Source organism: Salvia splendens, chromosome 11, assembly GCF_004379255.2.
Source record: "Salvia splendens isolate huo1 chromosome 11, SspV2, whole genome shotgun sequence".
In the NCBI taxonomy this organism is placed as follows: Eukaryota; Viridiplantae; Streptophyta; class Magnoliopsida; order Lamiales; family Lamiaceae; genus Salvia; species Salvia splendens.
In genome coordinates this window covers 15,054,679-15,082,476 of record NC_056042.1, presented here as the reverse complement: position 1 = coordinate 15,082,476, position 27,798 = coordinate 15,054,679, and the positions used below count along the sequence as shown (strand labels likewise).

Genomic DNA, 27,798 nt, shown 5'->3' with positions numbered 1-27,798 from the left:
TAGTGTTTTATACGCCAAAAACTTAATTTATTCACTTGGGTCATACTAGATGGATATATGGGCCATGCAAAATTAATGTTAAACTGAGTCATAATAAACCAAAGTTCAATACATGACATACAACTACTGACAAACAGAATGCCAAATAAAATTATTAATGAACTCAGTAATTTCTAACAACGTAACATCACAAATAAAATGGTCTCCAAAAATAAATTTAGACCGACGTATTACTTAAAAAAACGGAATACATTGTATCAAACATCAGAATTTCTTCTAGACCGCAGCTTTTCTTTCTCTGTGAATTTGTTGCAATTCCTTGAATCGTGGTAACCCCACTCCTGACATTTCTTACATTGACGCAAAGGCTTGCTCTTAACCTTCAAAGCCTTCTCCGCTCTTGAGGGGAGTCTACTACCACTACCCTTTGTGCTGACGACTTCAGGAGGTTGTACATCTACTTCCTGGGGTGCCTCAGCCCCATAAAATTCCTCCATTATTTTCTTCTTCTGGGCTGTAGACGTTACTACGCCGTCGGCAAAAATCTGTTATCTTGCTTCACGAACTATAGATGTTAGCTCATGAATTTGATCAATATCGACAGATACAGCCTGGTATAGACCCAACATCTCTCCCAACAAAATTGCTTGTGCCTTCTTCTTCACATCAACATAAACATGTGTTGCTACATCTTGGCATTGGACGACATGAACAGCCTTAAACAGAGGAGATTTCAACCATCGACCTTTAATCAGATTCTCAGGAATCAAGCGCATCTTTTTGTTCTTCAACACAAGGAAGATGTGGCAGCATACAAGACCAGTCCTAGAAAACATCTTACAACCACATTGACACACAGAATCCTCCACAGAGAATGTGACAGTCCATGTGTTTGAAAAATGATCTAAAACCTTGTAAACCTCTGGACTTGAATCATTTGATATAGATACAAGGCTGCAGTGGTTATAAGCCTCCTGTATCTGTTCTTGAATTTCCTTGAATGCACCATCTGTGAATATTGTAGATGCATGCTTCTCAAGAGACCACTCTGTTTTCATCTTTGCGGTAGTATTATAATCCATATAATCCAGCTTTGCGGAGTAGTTTCGTTGGGCATCAACATCATTGTTGAAATTGGTCTGAGATTGAGTATACCTCTTGAAAAAACTGTTCTGAGATTCCGAAACAGAAGTCGTCTTTATCAAAGAACTGTTAGGGAAGTCCCTAAAGTATGCAGGAACCCAAAACTTTCTTGATTCGAACATAGAACTGAACCGTTCAGCGCCTTCAAGTTCATATGTCTCCTTCACAGTCTTCCACTTGTCTTCAAACTCTGTGGGTTCAATCAACTCAGACCAAACGCATGAATTCAAATCCTTTTTAAAATCAGGATTACCCAGAAGTGACTTAGGAACCTTTTCAGCCACTTTTGCCATGATGTGCCACGTACACCATCTGTGACGTGTATTCACAAGAACTTTTTCAACAAAAACTTTCATGCCCAAGTCTTGATCAGTAATTATCAACTTGGGAGCTATGCCCATGCACTTGACAAACTGCTTGAATAGCCAAGAGATAGAGTCTGCGCTCTCACTACAAAGCAAACCAGCTCCAAAGGACACTGTGCGCCCATGGTTGTCCTTCCCAGTGAACGGAGCAAAAATAATTGAGTACCTTCAAAGAAACATAAAAAAGGTTTACAACATTTACAAGTGAATATTGATATAGCAACTAATAGGTCATAATAAACTCAAATCATAGAATAAAAGAAAAATGCATCAATTTTAAGTGGACAACATTTACCTATTAGTTGAGTACGTAGTGTCAAACGAGACAATGTCACCAAATTGCATGAAATTCATCTTAGCAATAGGATCACACCAGAATAAATGCATCAGTCGACTACGAGAATCAACTTCATACTCGTACATGAAGGCGTCACAATTTTCCTTCTTCTTCTTCATCTCGTCTATTATCATTTGGGCATCATATCCTTCGGCGTATCTTCTGATGTCCCGTGTGTAGTTACGAATGTCCAACACAGTACACCCAACAGACTCATATCCACCCATCAATTCAGTCAATAGCTTGAAAGTGAGAGATGGACCGATATTAGCACCAGCACAATCCAAAATAAATTTTTGGTGAACTAGTTCAAGTTGACGATTTAATCTCATGAACTCCTGGTGTTGTATATCAACCATGGGGTGGTTGCGTTCTACGTTCAAATGTTGAATGACGTAACCACGGTCAGAATCGAATTTGAATGCAACACAAGCATTACATCCACATTTTTTCGATTTACGTCGTCGTTTGGGTTGTTGATCGCTAAATTTCTGTTCACCTTCTCTGTTACACACCATGTAAACCCATATGGTGATATTATCAACCTTCTTTGAACCGTTCTTCCTTGTATCAAATCCAACACTTCGACCATAGTTCTCGTAAAATTCAATTGCGTTGTCCAATGTGGGGAAGCTACGACCAACAAATGATTTAAGTTCTATAGGGCATTCTGGTGTATTTACATCTGTAATAAATCATAATCAGAAAACACAAATTGGAGTTATCATTATAACGCGCCCCTATATATATATATATATATGGTCATGATAATCTACAAACCCTCTATAATACAAACTATACAAACTTTAGGCGTTGACATTGTTGACATTCCCCCAAGTGACAGAATTTGTATTATGCGTTGACATTGACATTCTCCCAGTGACAGAATTTGTATTAGGCGTTGACATTGACATTTGAATCTCATTGCTAACCTGTCACGCCCGCTTTTTCTAAGGATAGAAAACACGGTTGATCGCGACTAGGGGAGGATTAAAGAAGCAGGGAAGAAAGGGGAAACAACACAAATCGACCATAGCTCGAAACAAATGGGAATAGCTCGAATAAAAATCAGAGTATCATCTCAACAATTGACAACTCAAAGGGATTACTATCTATACAATACATGAAATCAAAATAACAACTTTTAGCGGAAGCATTCGAGAGTAGAATAATGCTATGTATGAAGACATAACATATTCTGAACATTTAAAAGACATTCTTCACTTTTATGCTCAACACCCACCGCGCTCGTCACCGCTCAACCTGCACATAGGGAAAACACATGCAGGGCTGAGTACTTGATGCACTCAGTGGACTCATGCCGAAAACATTTTCAATAAAAATATTTATCATGTCATTAACGAGTGATCTCGGGGTTTTAACTTTGAAAGGGCCCGAGTCACTAAAACATTTCACCAACATCATCATCAACATCAACCTCAACATCATCAACATCACCATACCATATCTGAACATACATGACAAGGAATGTGGCCACATTCCAAGCCACTAGACCGGCCAACTCAAAGAGATAGCGCACGATCTACGGGGTGTACACTAGCCTGAGTAGGGACCCACCCCCTAGTCAGACCCGAATTCGATTAACCATACATGGCAAAAGCCACTTCAGATAGGTCCCATAGCAACACAAAAATATGGCATGACAAACATATTTGGCAAAAATAAATATACTTAGGACATAGTCCTTATTTAAAAAGAAAGCCCACCTCGTTCGTTTAATTTTCCTGAATTTGAATTCCTTACTTCGACTTCAATTTTGTTCGCAGAGAAATTTCTTCCTTGAATCCATGCTTCTCTTTCCTTTCATTTATTTTCGAGGCCACCCGATCTTCCTATTAATCTTCAACTCATTCTTTAATTATTTTGTCCCAAACTCCACCAAATTAAAATTACGACCCAAAGCAAAAGTAATGATCAACCCCAAACATTTGAAGAAGTTGCCCAAGAGGAATCAAGCTTCAGATCGTCACTTAATCAAGTATGCAATCCATTACTTCAACTATTAAATAAAATCCAACTGACTCATTATTCATTTGATTAATAATTGGCCCAAAATTTTGTCAAACTCCTTAACACTCCCATGTCTCCTCAAATCTGAAATCTCCATTCCCATCTCTCTGTCGCACCTTCTCTGTCTTCTCTTTCGATGGCGCCGCTGCTCTCCTTTTCACGACGGTGCAGTGCCAATCTCTTCTCCTGATCTTTCTCTCCCAAATCCTCCGCCTCCAAGCAGTCTCAAATTCCTCTGATATCTCTCTGTCGAACTCCTGTCTCTTCCTCTCCTCCGCCCTCTCTCATCGCCACTCCTCCGCCGAAGTCTAGCTGCCATAGTTTCCGGCCTAATGTCACCGCCGTTCAGCCGAGCAGCCGCGCCTGCTGCTGCTGAGTTCAGCCCGGTGCTGTCCGCCGCCGCCATCGCCGCATAGCCGCCGATTTGAGTATCCGCTGCTGTTCACACACCGGATGCCAGCGCCGCTGCTCCCTCAACCGACATCTCCCTTCATCTTCACTTGTTGTCGCCGGAAAACACAGCACCACTGCCGCCAATGTCGCGACGCAGCAGGAGATTCTGCAGTCACAGTGCAGTTGAAGCCTCCGGCCTCCTCCGTCTCCCTCGCGCGGTTTCACGCCGTCGTCTCCAGCCATCACTGGACAGCCCCGGTTCGCGGCCGCTGACTGTTCCAGTGAACAGACGGCAACTCTCTCTTTCTCCCAGTCTCGGTATGTCCTATAGTATTTCGTTTCTTTGGTATTGAATGAAAGAAATTGTGAAAATTGTGGAAACTGATTTCATCGTGGAGTTGAAGGAGATATAAGGATTTGCTTTGTTTGTTGGAGATTTTTAAGGTAGTGGGGATGTTAATATAACCGTGATGTTGCAATATAGAAGGATTTGAAGTGCTGCAAATTAAAATAAAAAGAAAAACTAATTTTGGGCTCCTCAAAGTGACTCCATTTAAAAAGGAACAATTAGACTAAAAAAGAAATATAATTGTTTTGGCCCAAAATATATTTTGTAATTTTCTCATCGCCAATATTACATGTCTCGTTTCTTCAGCTTCATCTTTCCTATCGGTCTTAAATTGAGTCTCTCAAACGTACAAAGAACTTGAGCTTTAAAAAAAATCCAGTACGAACGACGTCTTCAAGAGCAAAAGTATAAAGGTAGGAAATGTCGGGGTGTTACATAACCGTTGATTACTTACAAGTAGGGCTGGCAATTTTTGACACGACACGATAACACGACACGAACCGTCAGAGCTTATTGGGTTCGTGTCCTTATCGGGTCGACCCGTTAAGGACACGAAAATTTCGTGTCGTGTTCGTGTCGTGTTCGTGTCGGGTTCGTGTTATCCGTTAACAATACGTGTTCGTGTCGTGTTCGTGTTAACCGTTAACAAATAATATTTTAATATTATTAATTCTTATTATTTTCATTTTTAATAGGTTTAACCGTTATCAGGTCGTGTTGTTATCGAGTCGTTATCGTGTCATCTCGTGTACGTGTTGTTATCGTGTCGTGTCGTGTTGACCCGAATTGGTTCGTGTCGTTAATGGGTTCGTGTCTGAGGGTTTCGTGTCGTGTTCGTGTTCGTGTTTGAGGTTTTCTTAACGGGTCGTGTTCGTGTTTGTTGTTATCGTGTTCGTGTCGTTATCGTGTCGACACGATAACGACCCGACACGCACGATTTGCCACCCCTGCTTACAAGGAGTATGTAGGATCAATGTCAACGCCTAATACAAATTCTGTCACAGGGGGAATGTCAATGTCAACGCATAATACAAATTCTTTCACTGGGAGAATGTCAACAATATCAATGCCTAAAGTTTGTATAGTTTGTATTATAGAGGGTTTGTATTAGATCACAGCTCTCTCTCTCTATATATAGAGGTTAGTGATCAAGATATAACTAATGTTAAGTGTATAACTAGAGAACAAATCTCAGTCACACATGTTAATGGAACAAATATTATTTATTTTAATAATATAAAATAGGCCAAGGGTATTTTTGGTAATTACAATATGAAATTTAAATATGCGTACAATTACTCCAACAAAACCTGCAGCTCTAGTTCCAAAACTGGTGAATTCAGCTGCAGGATTGAAAACTATTTATATTTTACTTCGAATTCGGCGAATCGATCTCGTTGTTACCATCGACACTCTTACTACAATTCGTTTTGCAAAGCAATGGAGGAGTCGAATGATTGCTTCTGGTTGACCTAGAACTCCGATGCTTGTCCGCGGCGGTGGAGCTCTTATCTATGGGGAGAGTGTTGCAAAATGCTCTTATCTACGGCTGCCGGAGAGTGATATTTGCTGCTGGCGGCTCGGCTCTCTCAGCATTTCCATTCTCTTATTCAATTACAATTTTAAATTTAAAAGTCATAATTGCCGACTATTAATGTTAATCAACAAGTTAATTAATTAAATAATTAAGATCATCAAAGTGCACGTTTTAATTGAGTTTTCTTACTTTTATTTGGATATGAAATCGTGGGATGGGATAATGTTTCCTTGTTTTCAAAATAGGTCAAAATAGATCAAAGTGTACAATTTTACTTCACTGTTGTTAACAAAACACATCACTATTAACATGATTTTACTTCACTGTTGTTTACAAAACGCATCACTCTTAGCATTATCTTACTTCACTGTTGTTTACAAAACACATCACTCTTAGCATTATCTTACTTCACTGTTGTTTACAAAACACATCACTCTTAGCATGATTTTACTTCACTGTTGTTAACAAAACACATCACTCTTAGCATGATTTTACTTCACTGTTGTTTACAAAACACATCATCACTCTTAGCATGATTTTACTTCACTGTTGTTTACAAAACACATCATCACTCTTAGCATGATTTTACTTCACTTTTGTTTACAAAACACATCACTCTTAACATTATTTTACTTCACTGTTGTTAACAAAACACATCACTATTAACATGATTTTACTTCACTGTTGTTTACAAAACGCATCACTCTTAGCATTATCTTACTTCACTGTTGTTTACAAAACACATCACTCTTAGCATTATCTTACTTCACTGTTGTTTACAAAACACATCACTCTTAGCATGATCTTACTTCACTGTTGTTTACAAAACACATCACTCTTAACATTATTTTACTTCATTGTTGTTTACAAAACACATCACTCTTAGCATAATCTTACTTCACTGTTGTTTATAAAAGACATCACTATTAGCATGATTTTACTTGCAATTCCTACTTGCAAAACAAATTACTACTACTAAATTGAAATATTAAGTTAGTACACGGAAATCATAATTAGCCATTTCAAAGATGAATGTCATTTTTTTCTGATGTTGAATGGAAAACAAATGAAATAATCACACATAGAATAGACATAACAATACAAGAGGACAGAGGTAAACAACATAGTATTATGTGTATCATCATTCTATACTAATTTCTCCCAATCAATCAACGGCCTCCATGTCTCCATCATGGATCATTTTTGCACCGCAATAATCGAGACAAATGAAGAAGTTGCACGATGCACAGTAAAATCCATCACATTCATATCTATTATGACGACAAATGCGTTTATAGGTGAGAAGGTGTGGATGAGCTGCCTCATTCACATATCCCTGCCTCCGTCGACTCCATCGCAGAGCCCCCCTTCGCCGCGATGTTGTAGCCATTTGTTCGACGAAGCAGTGGATGTTGACGACTCGATACCGACGGCGACGACGGTGGCGATGGCTTGAATGCGGTTTAATCGGCGATGACGATGGCGAACAGAGAAGAGGAGAAAAGAGAAGAAGACGCGGTTTTCAAATGAATTCAATTTTTCGCACCTAACCTGATTTTGGAGTTAATTCAATTGGCTATGCAATGACCATAATACCCCTGCATTGTTATTATGGAGTAAATTTGTGATTGAAGGAACTAATATCTCATTAAATTCGAAAATTAATACTAGCCCTTGATTTTTTTGATCTTGTGGCTATGATTTGTTCTCTAGTTATTTGGTTAAGGGACATTTGCCCTAGATCACTAGTATATATATATATATTGTAATAGAATAGTGATGTTTTTTATAAAGCCTATGCAAATCTAACTGAAATAGGTTGCAACCCTACATATAATTATCGGTCCATATAAAACTAATCACACATAAGATCCACATTAAACAAACTAACTTTTATAATAAGATAATAAAAATTAAGCTACGATGTTGGCAAAATTTTATGATGTTTCCTACCCAAATGCGGGCTCAGTGGCATTTCTGTAAATTTTCCAAACAAGTCACCCTTTGTTTGAGTATAGATTACAAATCCTATTAATAATTATTTTTGATATAATTAAATTTATTTTAAATTATACTAGTATTATTTTGCATAATTAATTTAGGGAAAATTGAAAAAATAATATGAACAAAATTTTTACCAAACTTCATAGTTATATAATTCGTACATTAATTGAGGGTATAGGGTTTTTTAAAACAAATTCGTACATTAATTGAGGGTTTAGGGGTTTTTTTTACCAAACTTGGGATCGATACCATTTTACAAATGATTCACATACCCATTAAAAGGTTTCATAACTTAAGAGATTTTAATAGAATATTAAAATAAATAACTCTTTGTTTCACTAAATGTGGAACATTTATTTTTTGATGTGAGATTTTATATAATGTTGTTTTGTGATTTAAGTGAAGAAAAAATAAAGAAAATAATATTATTTCCATGTTAGGAAATATATCACTTTAAGTGGGACAACCTAAAAGGAAAATTATTTTACATTTAGAAGATGTATCCCCCGGACCAAGCAAGAAGAAGAAGAAGGCGGGCACCACTAGCGCCCCCAAGGTGGTTGGCTCCAAGAGGAGCCAGGGAAAGCAGTAACACACCCCCCTCCCAAATCGACCAAGTTCAGTTCTTTTTTTCTTTTCTTTTCAAGTTTATTTGTTATGGTTATGTGTTTGTGCATAAATTATCTCCCACTTAGATTATTACATAGTGTAAGTGTGAGAAGTTTATGTGATATGGCATGTTTTTTTTTATGTTTATGGTTTGTTTGTTGAGTACTCTTCCATTTAGTCCCCTGCATGGTCTAAGTGTGAGAAGCCTCTTTTTCACTTCATCAAGCAAGCGTAAGGGCAAGCTGAAATGAAGTGGGGGGAGGGAGGTTAGTGCAGTTAGTATTAATATGTGTTAAATTTGAGTATTATATGTGTGTATGTGTTTATATGTTTCAGTTAGAGTGTCTAAGTCTGTTAGTTTTTTTTTTGGATTTGTGTATTTGTGTATAAACTGGCAAAATGAAAAGCATGATTCCCTTAGCAAGAATAATTGAAGAGAGAAAGCATGTTAATGTGTGATACTCCTCCCTTATAGATTGAAGTCAGTTTGGAGGAAGTAAGTATGATGGAAGAGCCTAAATTTAAGTCAATTGTGAAAGCCATCTAAAGGTGAGTTAAAGCCTAAAGTAGAACACTTTCTAGTTACAAAAAATTAGAGAGGCTATCATACGATGCTAAGAGGGAGAATGACATGAGGCAGTGGGGACTAAAGGCAATAGGGATAATCACTTTGAGCCTAATTCTTTCAAATCTGTTGAACCAGCCACAGAGGAAAGGCACCCCTAGTAACCAAATTGAGCTTAATTTTTCCATCCTTTGAAGCTATAATCCTACATACCATATTTTTAAACATGTGAGTAAGGGGATAGAAGTGGAGCAACTAACCAATTGGGGTAGGGGAGATAGGTTAGCCATACAAGGCAGTAAAAAATAGTCAATAGGGCAGAGAAAAAAAAAAGAAAAAAAGAGGAAAAGTGAAAAAAAGGGAAGTACAGTGTTGTTTAGAAAAAAAGAGAAGAGAAAAAAGAGAAGAAGAAACGATAGGAAGAATGTGTTAACCTGACACAGTAGAAAAAAAAGATATAGAAATAATGCCAAAATGGCCAGGGAATATCTCCAAGTTTTGGGAAGTCAGAATCATCTTAGGGAGGTTGTTTCCAATTTTTATCTCTAAATTCACATGTTTCTCATATATTTTTGTTTACATTTTAGAACTTATAACCCCTAGGACTCTAGCCTATACATTATAACCCCCAAGCCCCATTACAACCCAAAGAAATACCTTAAGGAATTATCTTATGTTAGTAGAACTTAAAGCATCTATGGTACAACATGATGAGAGAATGGTCATAACATCTCTGGTGAGAAATGAGTGATCGATTGAATCCAACAGTTGGTAAAAATGAAGGCTATCTTGACAAATTGACAGACTGATCAAATTGAACAGGGGAAGTGGAGGAATCTGAGATTGTTGACAATTGGAATGATCTTAAGCTTGTGAGGACGGTTGCTAGAAGTTAAGCCAATTTTATGAATATATGTGTTATTGCATTTTTGTGTGTTTTTATGTGTTTTTTAGTCTCGTATGTGTTTTTGAGTTTTGTTTGAGTCAGTCTAGTTTTTTTTTTGTCTTTTTAGTGTCGGTCAAAAAGGGGAACCATGCATTGAAACTAGCCTTATCTCTTTTATCTTGTTCTTTTATACTTGAGGCCAAGTATGGTTTAAGTGAGAGCGGTTTGATAAGCCTCATTTGATGCATTGATTTTTAGGCGATTTTTACGTGCTTTTGGGGGGAGATTATGCGCAAACAATGAGTTTAAGTGTGCAGGGTGATTGCTGGATCAGTTAGATTGTGCCAGCTAGTCGAGCAGACGCAAATTGAGTAAAAGGGAGTCAAATTGCAGAAAAGTCGTGTTGTGATTTCTAAGGTTCAATTTAAGTACACAAAACAAGTAATGAATCCCTAAAAATGCTACTTGTGCAAGTATACAGAAGTGTAACGCAGTATAAAAGGTGTCGAACCCACTTGGGAGGAGATTAATTGTTAAACTAGTAAACCTAACTTAAAAGCAGTAAATTAGTTTGATTTTTTGTTTTTAAATGAGAAAACGAGTGAAGCACTAAACGAGAAAGCAAAATGCAAGAGAAACAAAATAAAGAGGAAAGACTACTCCTAGCTTGTTTTAGTCCGTCCCACAAGAATACGCACTTTCTAATTTTAGAAATTCTTTTCTCTCTAATGAGGTTGAACTCATTCTCCACTAACAATACTTTAATTACTTTTTCTCTCTACCTCTCTCTTACTTCACCAATTTTATATTAAAATTCGTGCCGAACTCAAAGTGCATATTCTTTGGGGACGGAGGGAGTATTTTTTATGAAAAAATAATTTAAATCGAGATAGTTACGTAAATTTCAAGTTTTGAGATTATTTCGAGGAGAGAGAAAGTGTTTAATTTTAACTACCATATACTCCCTCTGTCCCATGTTACTTGCACTTTTCATTTAGGTCGTAAATTTGGGATTGATTTTTTAGTGTAATTAAATTAGAATTTGAAGTGTAACGAGACATCACTTAATAAAGGAACTCTTAACTTAATCTAACATATTAATTACATTCTGAAATGGAACAGTGCAAGTTGCATGAGACGGATGGAGTATAAGAATTGACCTATATACCCTTTAAATTTATTTAATAATTTTTTTAATTTTAAATATAATCCACGTGACATTATTTCAAACATTAGATCTCCTAATCTAATAGCTAAGATTTGGTCTTAATTTGGAATTGCTAATTTGGTAGCAATTGATTACAACCCTTATTAGTTATGTATACATACAATTTAGAGTAATCATATGCTACATACCTTATGTGAGATTATAATGTGATCACTCTCGTTCGACGCACGTTTAACGTTTTTATTTCTTTTTATATATTTAATTTGATTCTAACAAATTGAAAATTTTAATTTCACAAAATTCATGAAAGAGTAAAGGTCAATTTTGGTCATAAACATATACTCCCTCCATTCCTTAGTAATGAAGGCGTTTCTTTTCGGTACGGAGATTAAAAAAATTGTGTTAGGAAGAATAAAGTGGAAAATGAAAAAGGTAGAGAGATGAAGAGAGAATAAAGTAAGAGAGAGTAAAGTAGGTGTGGAGAAATGTGTTGACTTTTACTAAAAATGGAAATGATCCTATTACTATGGAACGTGCCAAAATAGCAAAATGACTCTATTACTATGGAACAGTGGGAGAAACATAAATACGAATTTGGTCCAAAATATTTACTTTTTGAAAAACAGGTCTATAACAAATGAAATTCCTGTCGAAATGGTCCTTTTTTGACGGTTCCGTCAAAAAAGGAACAGTCATGCTACTGTGCAATTAGGGTTGACAGTTAGGTTTTTGACGGAACCATCAGAAAAAGGACTACTTCATTGACATTTTCATTTGTTATGGACATGTTTTTCAAAAAATGAATGTTTTGGACAAAATTCGCATTTTGGTCATATGTTTAGGACCAAAATTGACCTGTACTCTTCATGAAAATCAAAGCTCGATTCACTCATTTTCTCTATAATTTTCAAATAAATTAATAAAATATCAAATCAAGTTTTGATTTTTATGAATTTTATAAAATTAAAAAATTTAATAACATTTTTTAATATATTAGAATCAAACTAAATATATAAATCGAAATAAGAAGCTCACATAACATAGACCAAATCTTAGCTATTAGATTAGGAGATCATTATGGGACGAGATTGCATAAAAGATGGCATACTTGAGTATTGGCACGAGATTTTAGGAGATGTTGTTTCGTGTGTTAAGTGGAAAGAGAAAATAATATATTTATATTAGTGGAAGAACTTTTTTCAAAAAAGGAAATATGACATCTTTTGTGGGACAAACTAAAAGGAAAGTGTGACATCTATTATGAGACGGAGGGAATAATATTTATCAAAGACAACCTTTATATTTATCAAAGACAATTTGTAAACATAAGAAGTTAAATCAACATATCGGACGATGCCAAAACGTTCATTCTCATTTCCTAACTCATCTAGAGAGAAGTTCAAAAACTCTGCTAAGTTTTGACTAACTTCATTTTTAATCCAAAATCTAATGAACTACTATGAACGATATCAAATTTGCATGCTCTAAAATAACTTTATTTGTTTAGTCATCTAATTTTCCATCATCCGGAAGACCTTTTGTTCCCTTTCTTCCTTCCCTTGACCTCTTTATCTAAGTTCTTAATCCGCTGGCTGGGTGCCGATGCTGGCATTGAATTCAATTTTCGATTTACTGGCTTCGACGATTCATTAGCAGGAGGTGGTGATAAAGACTGCTCTGACGGTGATAATCGAGACTGCTCTGGTGGTGGTGGAGGAAAAAGACCTATAAGCTGCAGCTGGTGAGTTGCATCCTGATTAGTCGACGGTGGTGGAAGATCCGGTAATCCCAACATCTGCTTCACCTTAGGCTTCTTTATCACTTCAAAGTCGAGGAGCATTCGAAAAATCATACTGACAGAACTTGATTTTAAAACTGGAAATTTGAACACTAGTCAATTATGCATAGACAAGGCTCTCACCCAATTCATAAGCGACGGTATACAGGTTTGATGTAATCCAGTAACAAAATATAGCCTGAAGAGAAAGAGAGCAAGTAGGCAAGTGTTAAAGACATGGCAGTTATTAAGAGGCATTGATTCACATTTCTTTTCAGGCCGTGGAGACAATCAGATGACGGCTTCTTTATATGAGCCAATTCCATAACGAAGGTATATAATTACCAAAAATGATCATCCCGGGTATGAACAGTTGCAGTACATGGAGAGCAATTTCTTTATTTTTCCATTAACTTGGAAACTGCATTTCGGCACAAGTTCAAGGCAATAACACATACCTTCGGGTACTGAGCAATGATAGGGATCGATAATACTGCAACGATTCTACAGCTGTTCTTGGCAGGTCGATCGCCTTCCAAACCTTGCTGAGCGTTGTGCTAAAAAGGGATGTGGATAAGTACTATTATCTGGTCAAGAACATCAGTATACTTCCATAATATTTACAGCAGACAAAAACCTTCTACATAGCGAAATATATTATTACCAGTCATCACTTTCAACCACCTAAGACACTAACATACCACAGAATTTGGCTAAAAACAAATCTAAAGATCCTTGTACTAATACATTTTATTGCATTAGGTGCTTCTGTAAATTGTTGGTTCATTTGGTCCTTGTCCAATGCATTTTGTTTCGTTAAATTCTTTTAAAAAATTATTTGTTTCATTATGTTCTTATATTCATGCATTTTGATTTAAGGGATTTTAATAATTTTATTTTTAATTTGGTTGAATCTTTAATTAATGGACTTTATATTTGATTAAATTTATTTATTTTTCTTTTTTTCATATTTATTTTTGAATTAATTCAGTCGCAATATCAACTCAATAATCATTGGGGAATGACAAAAATTATTGATATTGCCCGTTGTCAATTTATAAATTTATCATTTTCCAATGATTCTAGAGCCGATAATGCAACTAAATTAATTTCAAAATAAATAAGAGAAAAAAGAAAAATAAATAAAAATAATTAACACATGAAAAGTTAATTTACTTATGAAGTCCGTTAAATAAATATTCAACCAAAGAACCTCTTAAATCAACATACATTAGTATAAGAGCCTAATGAAATGTAAAAGGACTTGGCCATCACCAACCATATAGTACTAAATACTACTCCCTCCGTCCCAAGGAAGATGACCACTTCCTTGGGGGCCACGGATTTTTATGTAGTTTTATTTTGTGTGTTGGGTGGAGAGAGTAAAGTAAGAGAGATGGAATAAAGTAGAGATAAAGGAGTTTCTATTTTTAGTAATGGGTCATCTTGGATGAGACAAACTAAAAGGGAAAATGGGTCATCTTCAGTGGGACAGAAATAGTATCATTTTTGGTGTAGAAAACTTTCCCAACCATACACCAAATCTCATTTTTGGTGTAGAAAACTTCACCAATCGTGCTGCAAACTCAAAGCCATTTTGCATTTTTCTACGAATCAACACCAAATACTACAAACTCAAACCCATTTTGCGTTTTTCTACAGAACAACACCAAATATGAGAGTTTATTGTAGCTAATGCAAAAATTTACAACACATATACTAAAAAAATGATGTAAAATTTAAGTTTGATGTTAAATTGTTGGAGTAAAACTACTTTTTGATGTGACATATACTCAAAAATGGTATTGAGTTTGGTGAAAATGGTTGGAGACGAAAATGAAACAAAATGCATAAGTACAAGGATCTAATGAAAAATTTGTAGAATGGACTAATGAAATAAAATGTATCAGTACAAGGACCTCCAGATGTGATTTGCCTAAGAATTTCTTAGTTGTAAATTGTAATTCATGCATGATCTTGATTAAGAGAGAATGGTATTTATACAAAACAATTTACACGTCAAATAATGAAATATTCAATTTGTTACACGTGAATTATTCAGTTGCAAGTAAATCCTAACCCCTTAACAACATCACTTTCGGAATTCCAATAGTATAACCGTGCCCTAGATAGGTGGTGCTTCAATCATGATAAGAAAGCATACTAACAAAACACTGATGCAGCAGCAGATAAAACAGAAATTAATATCACTTCATATTATCAGGTAGAATGATTTGGACATTTTGTTTCATAGCCTAAAAGAGTATAACATGTACTGATAGATATCAAGCAATCGAGGACACAGTTAATGTGGCTGACCTCCACTGTTTTGCAAAATGTCAATGCCGTCAAAACTGGCAAAATATACATTGCATCCGGGGTAGTCAAATCAGTAAACCAGAATGCTCCTCCCTCCTTGAAAGATTGAACATTTTGTGCCATATTGTTGATCTGAACATGAAGTGATGAGCCAAGAGTGTCAAATAGTTCAAAAGTGAAAAACTTTAAGGGATAAACACAAATCTACTGGAAGCCAAAAATCATCAAGAAGAATTAAAGGAAATGTGATCTTATTGCGAAGCAGAAACAGAAAAAGACAGGTCCGCCAACTAGAATTCCCTTTAAAGGGGTGAACGGTGTGACACCATATCTGTAACAGCAAGATGCAACCATCTCCGTAAATGGCGTATTCTTAATACAAGTGTTTTAAAAAAATACAACTAGTGACAATGATCATCACTATCGTAACAAAAAATATTTTAAGTCAGTAAGATGACATTGATGTGTGCGCAGAGATAATATGATAAGCACATGAGCCAGTCAAGTACATTTTTACATTTTGTTGGTGTAGCATAGTGGAGAATATTTGGCTCTGCTTATCCTACCAGTCAATCAATGCGGTAAAAAATACAATGATGAGGCAGATACAAATTATGGGAAGGACAGGTAGGTGTTTACAGCAGCGACTGAAAAAACCACTGATTGAATGTGGGCAAGGTTAAAGACTAGAAATAAACAAACTAATATGCGATTGTCACTGGAAGACATGGTGATACAATGGGGCTGGATTGTCGCTGGAAGACATGCTATTGTCACTGGAACGTGGTTAAAACAAGCAATCAATCGGTATTAGATAACTCGTGATGCTCGGATCCTTATGTTGCAAGCGAATGGAAGGTTTTAATTTAACCCACCGAGAAAAAAAGCCTACATGTTGATGATTTGGGACATCGTTGGTTTGGGCAATACGAGCTTTGAAAGTGTTAAAGTACAACGATAATGACCCTCTTGTCGATTCATGTGTAGTGCCTCGTAATCATCGATTTCCTGGTTCTCACCAAAACGAGCCAGTAAACTCCTTCAATAACTATTCCAAGATATTGATGGATCGCGCCGAAGGAACAACTGAACACAAAATAAGGCGGGTCCATAAAGGGTGATGGAGACAGAGGAACATGTTGATCAAGCAGGGGGGCTTTGTTGTATGAGCACCTGGGTCGCCTAAGCCAACCAAGCTAGTGCATTTGTGCCATCAACCGATGGAGGGGCAAAGCCTATTGCACAGCCCCAAAATCCGTTTGCGTAAACTAGGGAGGTGTGTATGCAGATGTGCGGTTGCACCGTGGCATAAGATGAGGATGCGAAGTTGGTGTCGATGGTATATGGCATCTGCATTTTTGGGCGGTCATTGAGTTTAGACACTGAATCTCGCTGAAAAATCAGACGACTGCCTAGCCAAAAAACTCTACCATGGTTTTCTGTGATATTGTTCTTTTCTGCTGCGTCCGTCTGTTCAAGGCCGTCTAGGTGAGGATCATTACCGTGAGTGTTCACCATCAGCAAGCATTGTTGTTAGGGGCACACCTGGGGAGCACTAAGGAGCAGACGCCATCGCCCTAAGGTGGCTGAGGTGAGCAAGGTGCAGGGGCACAGCGGGGGGCAGGGATGCTGTAACAAATTATGGAGTACCCCAGACCCTCCGTTATAGTTAATCCTCCCAATCTCTGTCTCCCACCGTCATTGTTTCAGACCATGGAGACACTAAACGCATTTATACCTTAGCACCTCATATAGCAAGTCTGTGCTGTAAGCTGTAATCCCAGATCAAGCAATACAATCTTGCCCTCCCTTCTTCCCGTGGACGTAGATTTACTTCAGTAAATCGAACCACGTAAATTCTGTGTGTTGTAGTTTTCATTCTCTACCAGCTTTTACTAACATCAGAAATTCGCGGATCCATCACTGGCGCCGTCTGTGGGAAACAGAGAACAAAATTTGTGATAAAGCGAATTTTTGATCCATTTTTTTCCACCCAAAAAATGCATACCAGATCGCAGAGTACCCGTATTCCTGCCCGTGAGAACCAGGAGGAAGCCAATCCATCCCATAGGTCTGGAAAACAGCCTAGGGATAAATCCACCACCAGTTCTCATGGCGAAGGAACAGGCCGCTCCAAAAATCGTCCCACTGAGTCTTCCCAGCAGCCTGATTTGAATGAGGCTGTCAAGCTGTTCTTGGCTGAGAAGCAGGATGAGTTCTTAGCCTTCCTGCAAAAGAGCCAAGAGCCGAAGACGAAAACGGAGGATTCTCCTTCCTCATCCAGACATGAAAGTCACTACCGCAGTAGTGCCGTGTCTTCCAGGAAGAAGAATCCTCAACCCCGACATATTCCTGTTCTTCCTCGGTACCGGAATCACAGGAGAACTCAATCTCCTCCATACCGACGAGATATCGGATTCGCCGTGTACGGAGCACTGAAGACTCCGTTCTCGGACGATATTACCCGAACTCCCCTACCACAGAACTACCGAACTCCGTCGATAACCTACGACGGGCTCGTGGACCCTCACGATTTCTTGGGGCGCTATCAGTATAACATGGCGAACCAGGGTCTCAACGAGGTCCACATGTGCAAGCTGTTTCCCGAGCTGCTCATCGGGAACGCGAGAAGGTGGTTCGATAGCCTCCCCCAGGGCAGCATCAGATCTTACCGAGATCTAATGGATGCCTTCCACAGGAGGTTCTTTCAGAAAGCGGAAGCCCGAATCACTTCGGCTCAGCTGCTTTCCATTCGTCAAGGTCGCGACGAAAAAATCAGCGACTTTATGACAAGATTCCACAAGGAATGCCTGCAAGTAGACGATCTCAACGATCTGCTTGTCATCTCGGCATTCCAAAATGGAATCTTGCCCGGAGCTCTCTACAGGAAGCTCGTTGAGTGCGGTCCGCAGACAGCTCAGGAAATGTGGGACATTGCGGACCAGTACTCCCGGGCCGATGAGGCAGACCGTCGCAAACGGTCGTTAGACAGCTCATCGTCCCGAGGAGACAGGAGGAAGCCCGATCATAGCGATCAGGGACATCCTCGCCGAACTCCTTTTGGCGATCAGGGACATCCTCGCCGAACTCCTTTTGAAAGGATTCAAAGGACTCCGGTGCAAGACAGATTGGGACCCCGTCTCAATCCCGAGAAGCCGCCCGCTCAGTTCGTACCGTTGAACAAGCCGAGAGCGGAAATTTTCGAACTACACTCTGACCTGTTCGAAAAGCCAAAGCGGATGACGAAATCTGCCGCGCACCGACCCCAGGATAACTACTGCTCCTACCATCAAGACCACGGTCACGATACCGAGGAGTGCAGAAACTTGGCTGCAGGTATCGATGTTCTTGTGAGGGCAGGGACATTGAAAAAATACCAAAGCAAGCAGTCAAAGAAGAATAAGAAGCAGAGAGGTGCGAACTGCGCTCCTCAGGATCCGAAAAGGCAGCCGGATCCCGAAGACGATGACGAGCCGCAATATGATGGAGTAATCCTGACTATTGACGCTCTCCCTGCCGGGAAGACCAAGTCGTCCCTGAAGTCAGAGCGCAGAGGCTCCAATCGAGAAGAGCCAACGCATAAAAGGCTGAAGCAGGACGAAGTGATTACGTTCTCGGATGCTGATCCCGTCCCGGCCATCTCTCCTCACCAAGACGCCATTGTCATCCAAGCCGGAGTGGCAAACAAACTGATCCACAGGGTGTTTGTGGATACAGGAGCGTCAGTCAGCATTCTTTTTAAAGAGTGCTTCGACAAACTAGAAGTGGACCCAGCTCGGCTCAGCCCGGCTCCGCTTCCCCTGAAGAGCTTCGCCCAGGAGGACACCCGCCCTGAAGGTATTATCAGCCTTCCGATCACGGTGGGGAAAGCGCCTACTAGCTCCAGTACGATGATTGAGTTCTTTGTGGTAAAAGCTCGGTCTCCGTACAACATCATCCTGGGAAGAGACTGGCTCAACGCAGTTCGGGCCGTTTGCTCTACTTATCATCTCACCATCAAGCTCCCCACTAAAGGGGGGATAGCGGTCATCCGAGGTGATCAAAAGAGAGCAAGGGAATGTCTGCAAATTGCGCTTAGAAGTGCCGAGCAGTCAGATCGGCACCACCAAGCATAGCAATCACAGCAGCCGGAGTCAGAGGCAAGCGAAATTACCGAAGTCACACCAGAGCCGAACTCAATGACCGTTCAGTTATACGAAGATGATCCATCCAGAACGGTCAAGATCGGTTTCGCGGGAACGCCTCTACTCCGGGAAAAGACCATCCAGCTCCTCAAGGAGTACAAAGACGTCTTTGCATGGTCTCCGTTGGACATGACCGGAGTGCCCCCCGAGGTAATCACTCATCGTTTAAATATTGATCCTTCGGTCCGGCCGATAAAACAGAAGCAAAGACTCTTTGCGGCAGAACGAAGTCAAGTCATCCATGACGAAGTCCGTCAATTATTGAAGGCGGATGTGTTATTCGAAGTGAAGTATCCTTCGTGGGTAGCCAATCCTGTCATGATCAAGAAAAAGGAAGGAGGATGGCGGATGTGCATAGATTTCACCGATCTAAATAAGCACTGTCCCAAAGATTGCTATCCCCTTCCGAACATAGATAAAAAAGTAGAAGCTCTGATAGGCTTTGAAATTTTTTGTTTTCTTGATCTATACAAAGGATACCATCAGGTTTTAATGGATGAGATTGACGCTTCAAAAACGGCCTTCATTACTGATTTCGGCATTTTCGCTTATAAAAAGATGCCATTCGGTTTGAAGAATGCCGGAGCCACTTATCAAAGGATGGTAGACAAGCTTTTTCGGCACCTGATTGGAAAGGAGGTCGAAGTGTATGTTGACGATATAGTCGTCAAGAGCAAAAGCACCTCGGAGTACGAGCACAACCTCAAGTCCACTCTCGACGTGCTCAAGAAAGCCAACCTCAAACTTAATCCCCAAAAGTGTACCTTTTTGGTAGATTCGGGAAAGTTTCTGGGTTGTTGGGTTTCAAAGGACGGACTCAAGGCAAACCCCTCAAAAGTTCAAGTCGTTCAGAACATGGCAATGCCGAAGTCAATACATGACGTGCAAAGGCTAACCGGATGTCTAGCCGCACTGAATCGATTCCTTTCCCAAGCAGCCGAAAAGCAACTGCCGTTCTTCAAGGTGTTGAAAAAGGCACCAAAGTTCGAATGGGGAGCCGAGCAAAAAAAGGCCTTTGACGAGCTCAAAAGTTGTCTAGCCGAGCTTCCTACTCTCTCTGCTCCAACCGAAGCCAAAGAAATATTCTTATACTTAGCGGCATCGGATCAAACCATCAGCGCGGTGCTTGTACGAGAAGAAGGCCTAAAGCAGCTTCCCATCTATTTTACAAGCCGAGCATTAAGAGGTCCAGAAACCAGGTATCAACCTCTGGAAAAGATTGCTCTGGCATTAGTAAATGCAGCAAGGAGACTGCGGCCATACTTCTATGCTCACAAGGTATGCGTCTTAACTGATCTGCCACTTCGGCAAGTGTTGACCAAACCAGAAGCATCAGGCAGAATCGCCAAGTGGGCTATAGAGTTGGGAGAGCACACAATTGAATATCTACCTCGGAAAGCCATCAAGGGACAAGCCTTGGCGGATTTTCTTGCAGAAGCGAAGTTCGATCAAGCAATTCCTGTTATTGCCGAACAGAAGAATTCTGCCAATGCCGAACTAGCACAGCCCTTGGAATCCGAAGTAGAGCCGCCGGACTGCTGGAGCGGATTCGTAGATGGAGCTTCAAACAAGATGGGAAGTGGAGCTGGTATTTTACTTGTCGCTCCCGACGGACACGAGGTAACCTACTCACTTCGTTTCCTATTCCCCACTACTAATAATGAAGCCGAGTACGAAGCCCTCCTGGCCGGACTCCAGTTAGCGCAAAGTCTGCTCGTCAAATCTCTCAAAGTCCATTGTGATTCACAAGTCATAGTGAATCACATGTTGGGTACAAGTGAAGCTCGTGACGAGAGAATGAAGAAGTATTTGGACAAAGCGCGAAGCATCAGCCGAAGTTTCTCCTATTTTCGGATAATCCGCATTCCCAGAGCGGAAAATAGCCGAGCAGATACCTTAAGTAAGTTGGCCTCAGATCCGAGCTCAAAGGTGGAAGAATTAATGCATCGAAGCATTGATGAAGCCGAGGTACATTCAGTATCCAGCTCGCCGAACTGGATGACGCCGATCTTGCGGTATCTGGATCAAGGACAATTGCCCGAGGATAAGAGAGAAGCTCGGAAGATCACGTGCCGAGCACTTCGGTACGAACTTCATGAAGGAGTCCTCTTTAGAAAGTCTTACCTCCAGCCGTTGTTGCGGTGCGTAGGACCAGAAGAGACGGACTACATCCTCAGAGAAGTTCATGAAGGATCGTGCGGTAGCCACATCGGAGCCAGAGCTTTAGCTACAAAAGTTCTGAGATGGGGATATTATTGGCCAACCATGGTACAAGAGGCAGTGCAGCTCGTCAAGAAGTGTACGAAGTGCCAAATTCATGCAAATGTCCCAAGGATGCCGCAGACCGATCTATACACTATGCACAGCCCTTGGCCTTTCATGCAATGGGGCATAGACATAGTGGGACCACTTCCTCAAGCTCCTCGGCAAATGAAATTCCTTATCGTTGCCGTGGACTACTTCACGAAGTGGGTGGAGGCCGAACCACTAGCTACGATAACGAGCTCAAAGGCATTGGACTTCGTCTGGAAGAACATAGTGTGCCGATTTGGCATACCCCACATCCTCATCTCGGATAATGGGACTCAGTTCACCGACAAGACGTTCAAGAATTGGTGCCAAGAGCTGAACATTCAACAGCGGTTCACTTCGGTCTCCCATCCCCAAGCAAACGGACAAACGGAAGTAACGAACCGGATTCTGGTGAAAGGGTTAAAAGCTCGGTTAGAACAAGCCAAAGGACAATGGGTAGAAAATCTCCCTCAAGTCCTATGGTCCTACCGAACTACACCCAAAACCTCCAACGGTGAAACTCCGTATAGTCTGGTGTACGGCACTGAAGCCGTAATTCCGGTGGAGATCGGCGTACCCAGTCCCCGAACTCTAAATTTCTCCTCAGAAATGAATGACGACGGACTGAGAGCAGAACTAGATCTCGCCGAAGAAAGAAGAGAATTGGCGTGCATAAAAGCAGCCAAGTATAAGGAGCAAGTAGCCCGGTATTATAACCAAAGGGTGAAAAAGCTTCAATTTCAAGTGGGAGATCTCGTCTTGAGAAACAACGAAGTAAGCCGAGCAGAAAAGCTGGGCAAACTCGAACCCACATGGGAGGGTCCATATCGGGTGTCAGAAGTCCTCGGCAAAGGGTCTTATAAATTGACTCACATGTCAGGAGAACAAGTACCCCGAACATGGCACATCTCCAACCTCAAGAAGTTCCACTTGTAAGAGACAAAAGTCCGGTCAGTCCGTCTCGTGTCTAGTTCGGTCATAGGGGTATGTGTTTTTATTTGTTTGTTTTTTACTTGTACCTTTTACTTGTCGTTTTTAAAAAAAAAAAGGGTTTAAAGTTTTTTTCCTTCGTCCTTTTCATTTTTTCTCTATGTGTTTTGTCTCTATGTGCTTGTCGTCTCTTACAAATGGTACCAAGGTATATCGTTCTTTAAAGACTGATCTCCTTTTTAGATCGATTATTAAAGACTATTGTGAGTCCAAGCTTCTACGGAGGATATAGGACCACAATTCAGCTTAACAAGCAGTCCGTCTGAAACGAACTGCAATAAGCCAACGATTGTGAGTCCAAGCTTCCAAGGAGGATACAAGACCGCGATTCAGCTTAACAAGCACTTCGTCTGAAACGAACTGCAATAAGGGAAAGTCCGATCCACGCGATAAACCTCGCCGAATTAGGACGACCAAGTTCGGTCAAAGAAGTTTACCTCATAAGACCGGGGACGACCATGTCTGGTCAAAGAGGTTTACTGCATAAGACCACTTCGGTTAACTGGGAAAGTCCGATCCACGCGATAAAACTCGCCGAATTAGGACAAGGGAAAGTTCGATCCCGGCGACAAAAATCGCCAAATTAGAACACAAACCAAGTCTGGTCAAAGATGTTTATTTCATCAGACCAAAGACGAGTCCGGTCAAAGATGTTTATTTCATCAGACCAAAGACGAGTCCGGTCAAAGATGTTTATTTCATCTCAGACCAAAGACGAGTCCGGTCAAAGATGTTTATTTCATCAGACCAAAGACGAGTCCGGTCAAAGATGTTTATTTCATCAGACCAAAGACGAGTCCGGTCAAAGAAGTTTACTTCATAAGACCGAGGACAAGTACGATGAAATTTTTTCGCTAAGCTGTAAATACAGTGTTAGAAGCGAAAACAAAATTTCATTTTTCAAATCTTGTTCGGCATACAACTCAGCTACCCTACAAAATGGCGTTACGCTATTACAAAGGACTATTCTACTGTCCAGGGTTGCTGAAGTTAAGCCACCTATCTGCAAAATCCTCTGGAAGCCGAGTTCGGTTGTTCCGAGCAGATGAAGAATAAGCAGGTCGACGAGATGCTATCCTCGACCCAACGCCTCTTCCCCGAGCCCGAGAAGTCCTAACACCTCGGCGATGAAGAGTCTCTGCAATAATCATCTGCTGATCTTGCTCGCTCATAGTCACAACTCCTCGGCGAATTTCAGTCCGTCCCTGTCTTGACGATTCCGGTTGCTCCTGAGCCCGTTCTCGTCTTGACGTTTCCGGCTGTTCCGGAGTTCGTTGTTGACTGGAAGTAGGATTTTGAACAAGGGAACCAGAGGCTTGATCTGGAGTGCGAGCATCTGTTGGCACGACATGCCGAAGGAATCTTTCTATGGAGGGGCGCCGAGAAAGAACAATGTCGTACCGAGAAGCCCAGCGCCGTAATGATTTCACAACTTGGTGGCAAGCCGAGCTCTCCAGCGCATTGTTCCTCCGGAGTACATGATATTCCTCCCACAGTTCGTCAACTCGACTCTGAACATCTGATATGGTCAATCCCCCGCGCACACGGATGTAATCCTCGTACGCAGTCCTCTCAGCAACGGTCGTATTCAGCTCGGCCTCCAGATCCTTCTTATCGGACTCTAAGTCCTTATTATCGGCCTCAGCCTACAGCTCGGTAAAAGCCAACCTATCAAGCTCTGCTCTCAGGTCGGCATCAAGCTCTACTCTCAGATCGGCAACCAAAGCAGGAGTATGAGTTCGGCATTACCAAAGAGTTCGGCCTCAGCCTACAGCTCGGTAAAAGCCATCCAATCAAGCTCTGCTCTCAGGTCGGCATCAAGCTCTACTCTCAGATCGGCAACCAAAGCAGTTCGGTCTCAGTATTCGACCGAACAAGGAGTTAGTGGACCCATACAGGATGTCCAACACACCCACTACCACGTGGTGTCAACTCAGGCCACGATCGTAGGCCATGACCTACGCTACATCCACGATCTTAGGCCATGACCTACACGACATCCACGACTTAGGGTGGTGATGCAAGCCACGATCTGAGTTCAAGATATAAATAGAACTTAGATCAGATAGAAGAGGGTTAAGCTCTCTAGAGATAAAATCATATAGCAAGTCTGTGCTGTAAGCTGTAATCCCAGATCAAGCAATACAAACCTGCCCCCATTTCTCCCCGTGGACGTAGATTTACCTCAGTAAATCGAACCACGTAAATTCTGTGTGTTGTAGTTTTCATTCTCTACCAGCTTTTACTAACATCAGAAATTCGCGGATCCATCAGCACCCTATTTTAAAGTTGGTCATCCCAATATCTCTATTTCTTCATATCCAACTGGTTGCCACCATAGGCGTCATTAATGTGTACTTATTTATTTTAGTCATTAATGGGGTTTTTTTCTTTTTTTGTTCTAGACCACGATTATCATTCCTCGATTGTACTGGACTTTTTTTATTCCGGCTTTGAGAGAGACGCATGACCCTCATGACCCGCATCAGAGTCATGCGTCTTAGGGAGAGACGCATGAGGCTCATGCGTCTCTAATTTATTGAAGAACTTTATTTACCAACTTCTCCAGCCAGCTCCAGAAATATATGATCTCCAGCCAGCTCCAGAAATGAAGGAATCTCGAATCACCTCTCTAGCTTTACCCATCTCATCACCATCATCATCATTTTGCTGCTTCTTCTCCGACTCCTCTTTTCTGGCCTCCATCATTTTTGCATCTCTTCCATTATGAGATTGATTATCATTTATATAGATCAATATATGCATTGTATATAATCTTATTTGGTGGGTCAAGTTAGAGATGATTCAGTGAAACGTGTCTTCACCACCACAAAACATGCATTTCAACTCTGCTTCATCTTACACGTTGCGTGAAATAATAAAATTATTATTCAGTCTCTATTTCTAATGTACACTTATCTATATTTGCATAATTCCAATACTGCTCTTGATCTTTCGGAGCAATAACCTGGAATCAAATTAGAGACGCATGAGCCTCATGCGTCTCTCCCTAAGACGCATGACGCTCATGCGTCGTTCAAAAAAACCGAAAAAATTGAGAGACGCATGACCCTCATGCGTCTCTATGAAAGACGCATCTCCGTCATGCGTTTCATTAAAAGGAGATGCATGAGGGTCATGCGTCTCTCCCAAAGCCGGAATAAAAAAAAATCCAGTACAATCGAGGAATGATAATCGTGGTCTAGAACAAAAAAAGAAAAAACCTGTCATTAATGCATCAAACCATGGAGAATCTTTATTCTTTAATCATCTATACCTCTGCACCCTTTACTAATTTATAGACTCCTCTTATGAGATGCCTTGGCCAAGTGCTAATACAAACTAAAATTCCAGACCCCCTCCCCGGGTCAAACCTCGGGGGGGGCTTAAATAGCCCAGACTCTTAACCAAAACAAATATTAGAGATACGAAAATTAAAGACTCCCAACGAAACTAAACTAACAAAGACATGCATGACTACAAGACGTCAATCAAAAGTAAAGAGCTACAGAAAACCAGGAAACAACTTCGTCTATATTCTCTCACATCTCGCTTATTGTTGCCACATTCGTGATTATCCGTATCAGTAGGTTCAAGCTTCAAGCCCAACCTCAGATATTGTTGCCCAACTGATGTGGAAGGGCAAGCACTAGAAAAATAAATCAGGCATCCAAACAATTTGCATTAGGAAACGAAGAGGCATCCCAATCCAAAACCTCTGATGAGTGATGACCATATCAACCAAGGGCATTAAAGCTTATTGAGCTCACCAACAATTTTGTGAAGAACGAACCTATGGTTGTGATGATCGAAAAGGAAATTAATGAAATGACAAGATGCAAGGAAGAACACAAGCGAATTACGTGGTTCGGCGTAAGCCTACATCCACGGGCAGAATCTGGTGTGTTTCTTTATTGATCACTCGAGAGATTACAAACACAAGAGCACTCAAAACTCTCAAGAATTTACAAGATGGAAAACCCTCAACTCGCCCGAAAACTTCTTGCTTCGAGAGCTAAAAACGCACAGCTGAAAGATAACACTTCCTCTCTTGAATTCTCTCTCTATCACTTTTGATTTCTGTTGTTGTTAGTTCTGGAATGAATCGCAACTTCCTTAAGTAGTACCGATCAAGAAAAACCGCCGAACAGTTTCCTTTGCCGAACAGCTTCTTTTTCCGAACAGCTTCCTTTGCCGAACAGCTTCCTTTGCCGAACAGCTTCCTTTTGTCCGAACACCTTTTGGCGAACACCTTTTCGCGAACACCTTTTGCCGAACACCTTTTGGCGAACACCTTTTGGCGAACACCTTTTGCCGAACACCTTCTGGCGAACACCTTTTGCCGAACACCTTCTGGCGAACACCTTTTGGCGAACAGCTTCCTTTTGCCGAAAACGGTTATAACCGTTTCCAACGGCTAGTTTCTGTTTCGGTTCCCAACGGCTATTTCCTGACTTGATTCTTCCACCAGCTCAATCCGATCTTGATGAGCTCAAACACTAACAAATCCTCCACCTTTGAGCAATCTAAGATCCATCACCACCAGTTCCACCTTCCTTCCCATACTTACAAATTTCGGACCACCCCAACCAAATCCAAGCAATGTCGGAACTTGGATCTCGGTAGGGCTTTAGTAAGTGCATCAGCCGCATTGTGCTCGGTGCTGACCTTCTCAATCTTCACCGCACCCTTCTCAACCTCATCTCGAATGAAATGCAGCCTCACGTCTATATGTTTGCTGCGTTCATGATATGTCTGATGTTTCGAAAGACAAATCGCGCTATTGCTGTCGCACTTGATCACAACATTCTCTTGCTTCACCCCAAAATCACCAACTATACCCCTAAGC

The 27,798-nt window shown here is 40.5% G+C and overlaps 2 protein-coding genes across 2 annotated transcripts in view; both read right to left on the bottom strand.

The window, feature by feature from the left end:
* Nucleotides 1–548: 548 nt before the first annotated feature.
* Nucleotides 549–4,282, bottom strand: LOC121754489 (protein FAR1-RELATED SEQUENCE 5-like). Its single transcript, XM_042149837.1, has 3 exons — nucleotides 4,051–4,282; nucleotides 1,804–2,530; nucleotides 549–1,674 (listed from the first exon to the last, which is right to left on the bottom strand). Exons 1-3 carry the CDS (start codon nucleotides 4,280–4,282, stop codon nucleotides 549–551), a joined length of 2,085 nt encoding a protein of 694 aa, XP_042005771.1.
* Nucleotides 4,283–12,667: 8,385 nt separating this feature from the next.
* LOC121755590 (mitochondrial inner membrane protein OXA1-like) overlaps nucleotides 12,668–27,798 on the bottom strand; it is a 29,436-nt gene continuing 14,305 nt past the window's right edge. The window contains exons 4-7 of the mRNA XM_042150912.1: nucleotides 15,484–15,615; nucleotides 13,623–13,721; nucleotides 13,309–13,363; nucleotides 12,668–13,208 (exon numbers count right to left, since the gene is read on the bottom strand). Of these exons, the coding sequence (XP_042006846.1) occupies nucleotides 12,910–13,208; nucleotides 13,309–13,363; nucleotides 13,623–13,721; nucleotides 15,484–15,606 (576 nt within the window). The 5' untranslated portion in view covers nucleotides 15,607–15,615 and the 3' untranslated portion in view covers nucleotides 12,668–12,909. The remainder of the gene's footprint in view (nucleotides 13,209–13,308; nucleotides 13,364–13,622; nucleotides 13,722–15,483; nucleotides 15,616–27,798) is intronic.

Excerpts from the sequence above, each read along its gene's own strand:
- LOC121754489 (XM_042149837.1), bottom strand. The coding sequence starts at position 4,282 with ATGGCGGCGGCGGACAGCACCGGGCTGAACTCAGCAGCAGCAGGCGCG. Across the intron at positions 2,531-4,050 it reads AAGATCAGGAGAAGAGATTG|ATGTAAATACACCAGAATGC; the intron begins GCACTGCACCGT and ends GATTTATTACAG. Across the intron at positions 1,675-1,803 it reads ACTACGTACTCAACTAATAG|GTACTCAATTATTTTTGCTC; the intron begins GTAAATGTTGTC and ends GTTTCTTTGAAG.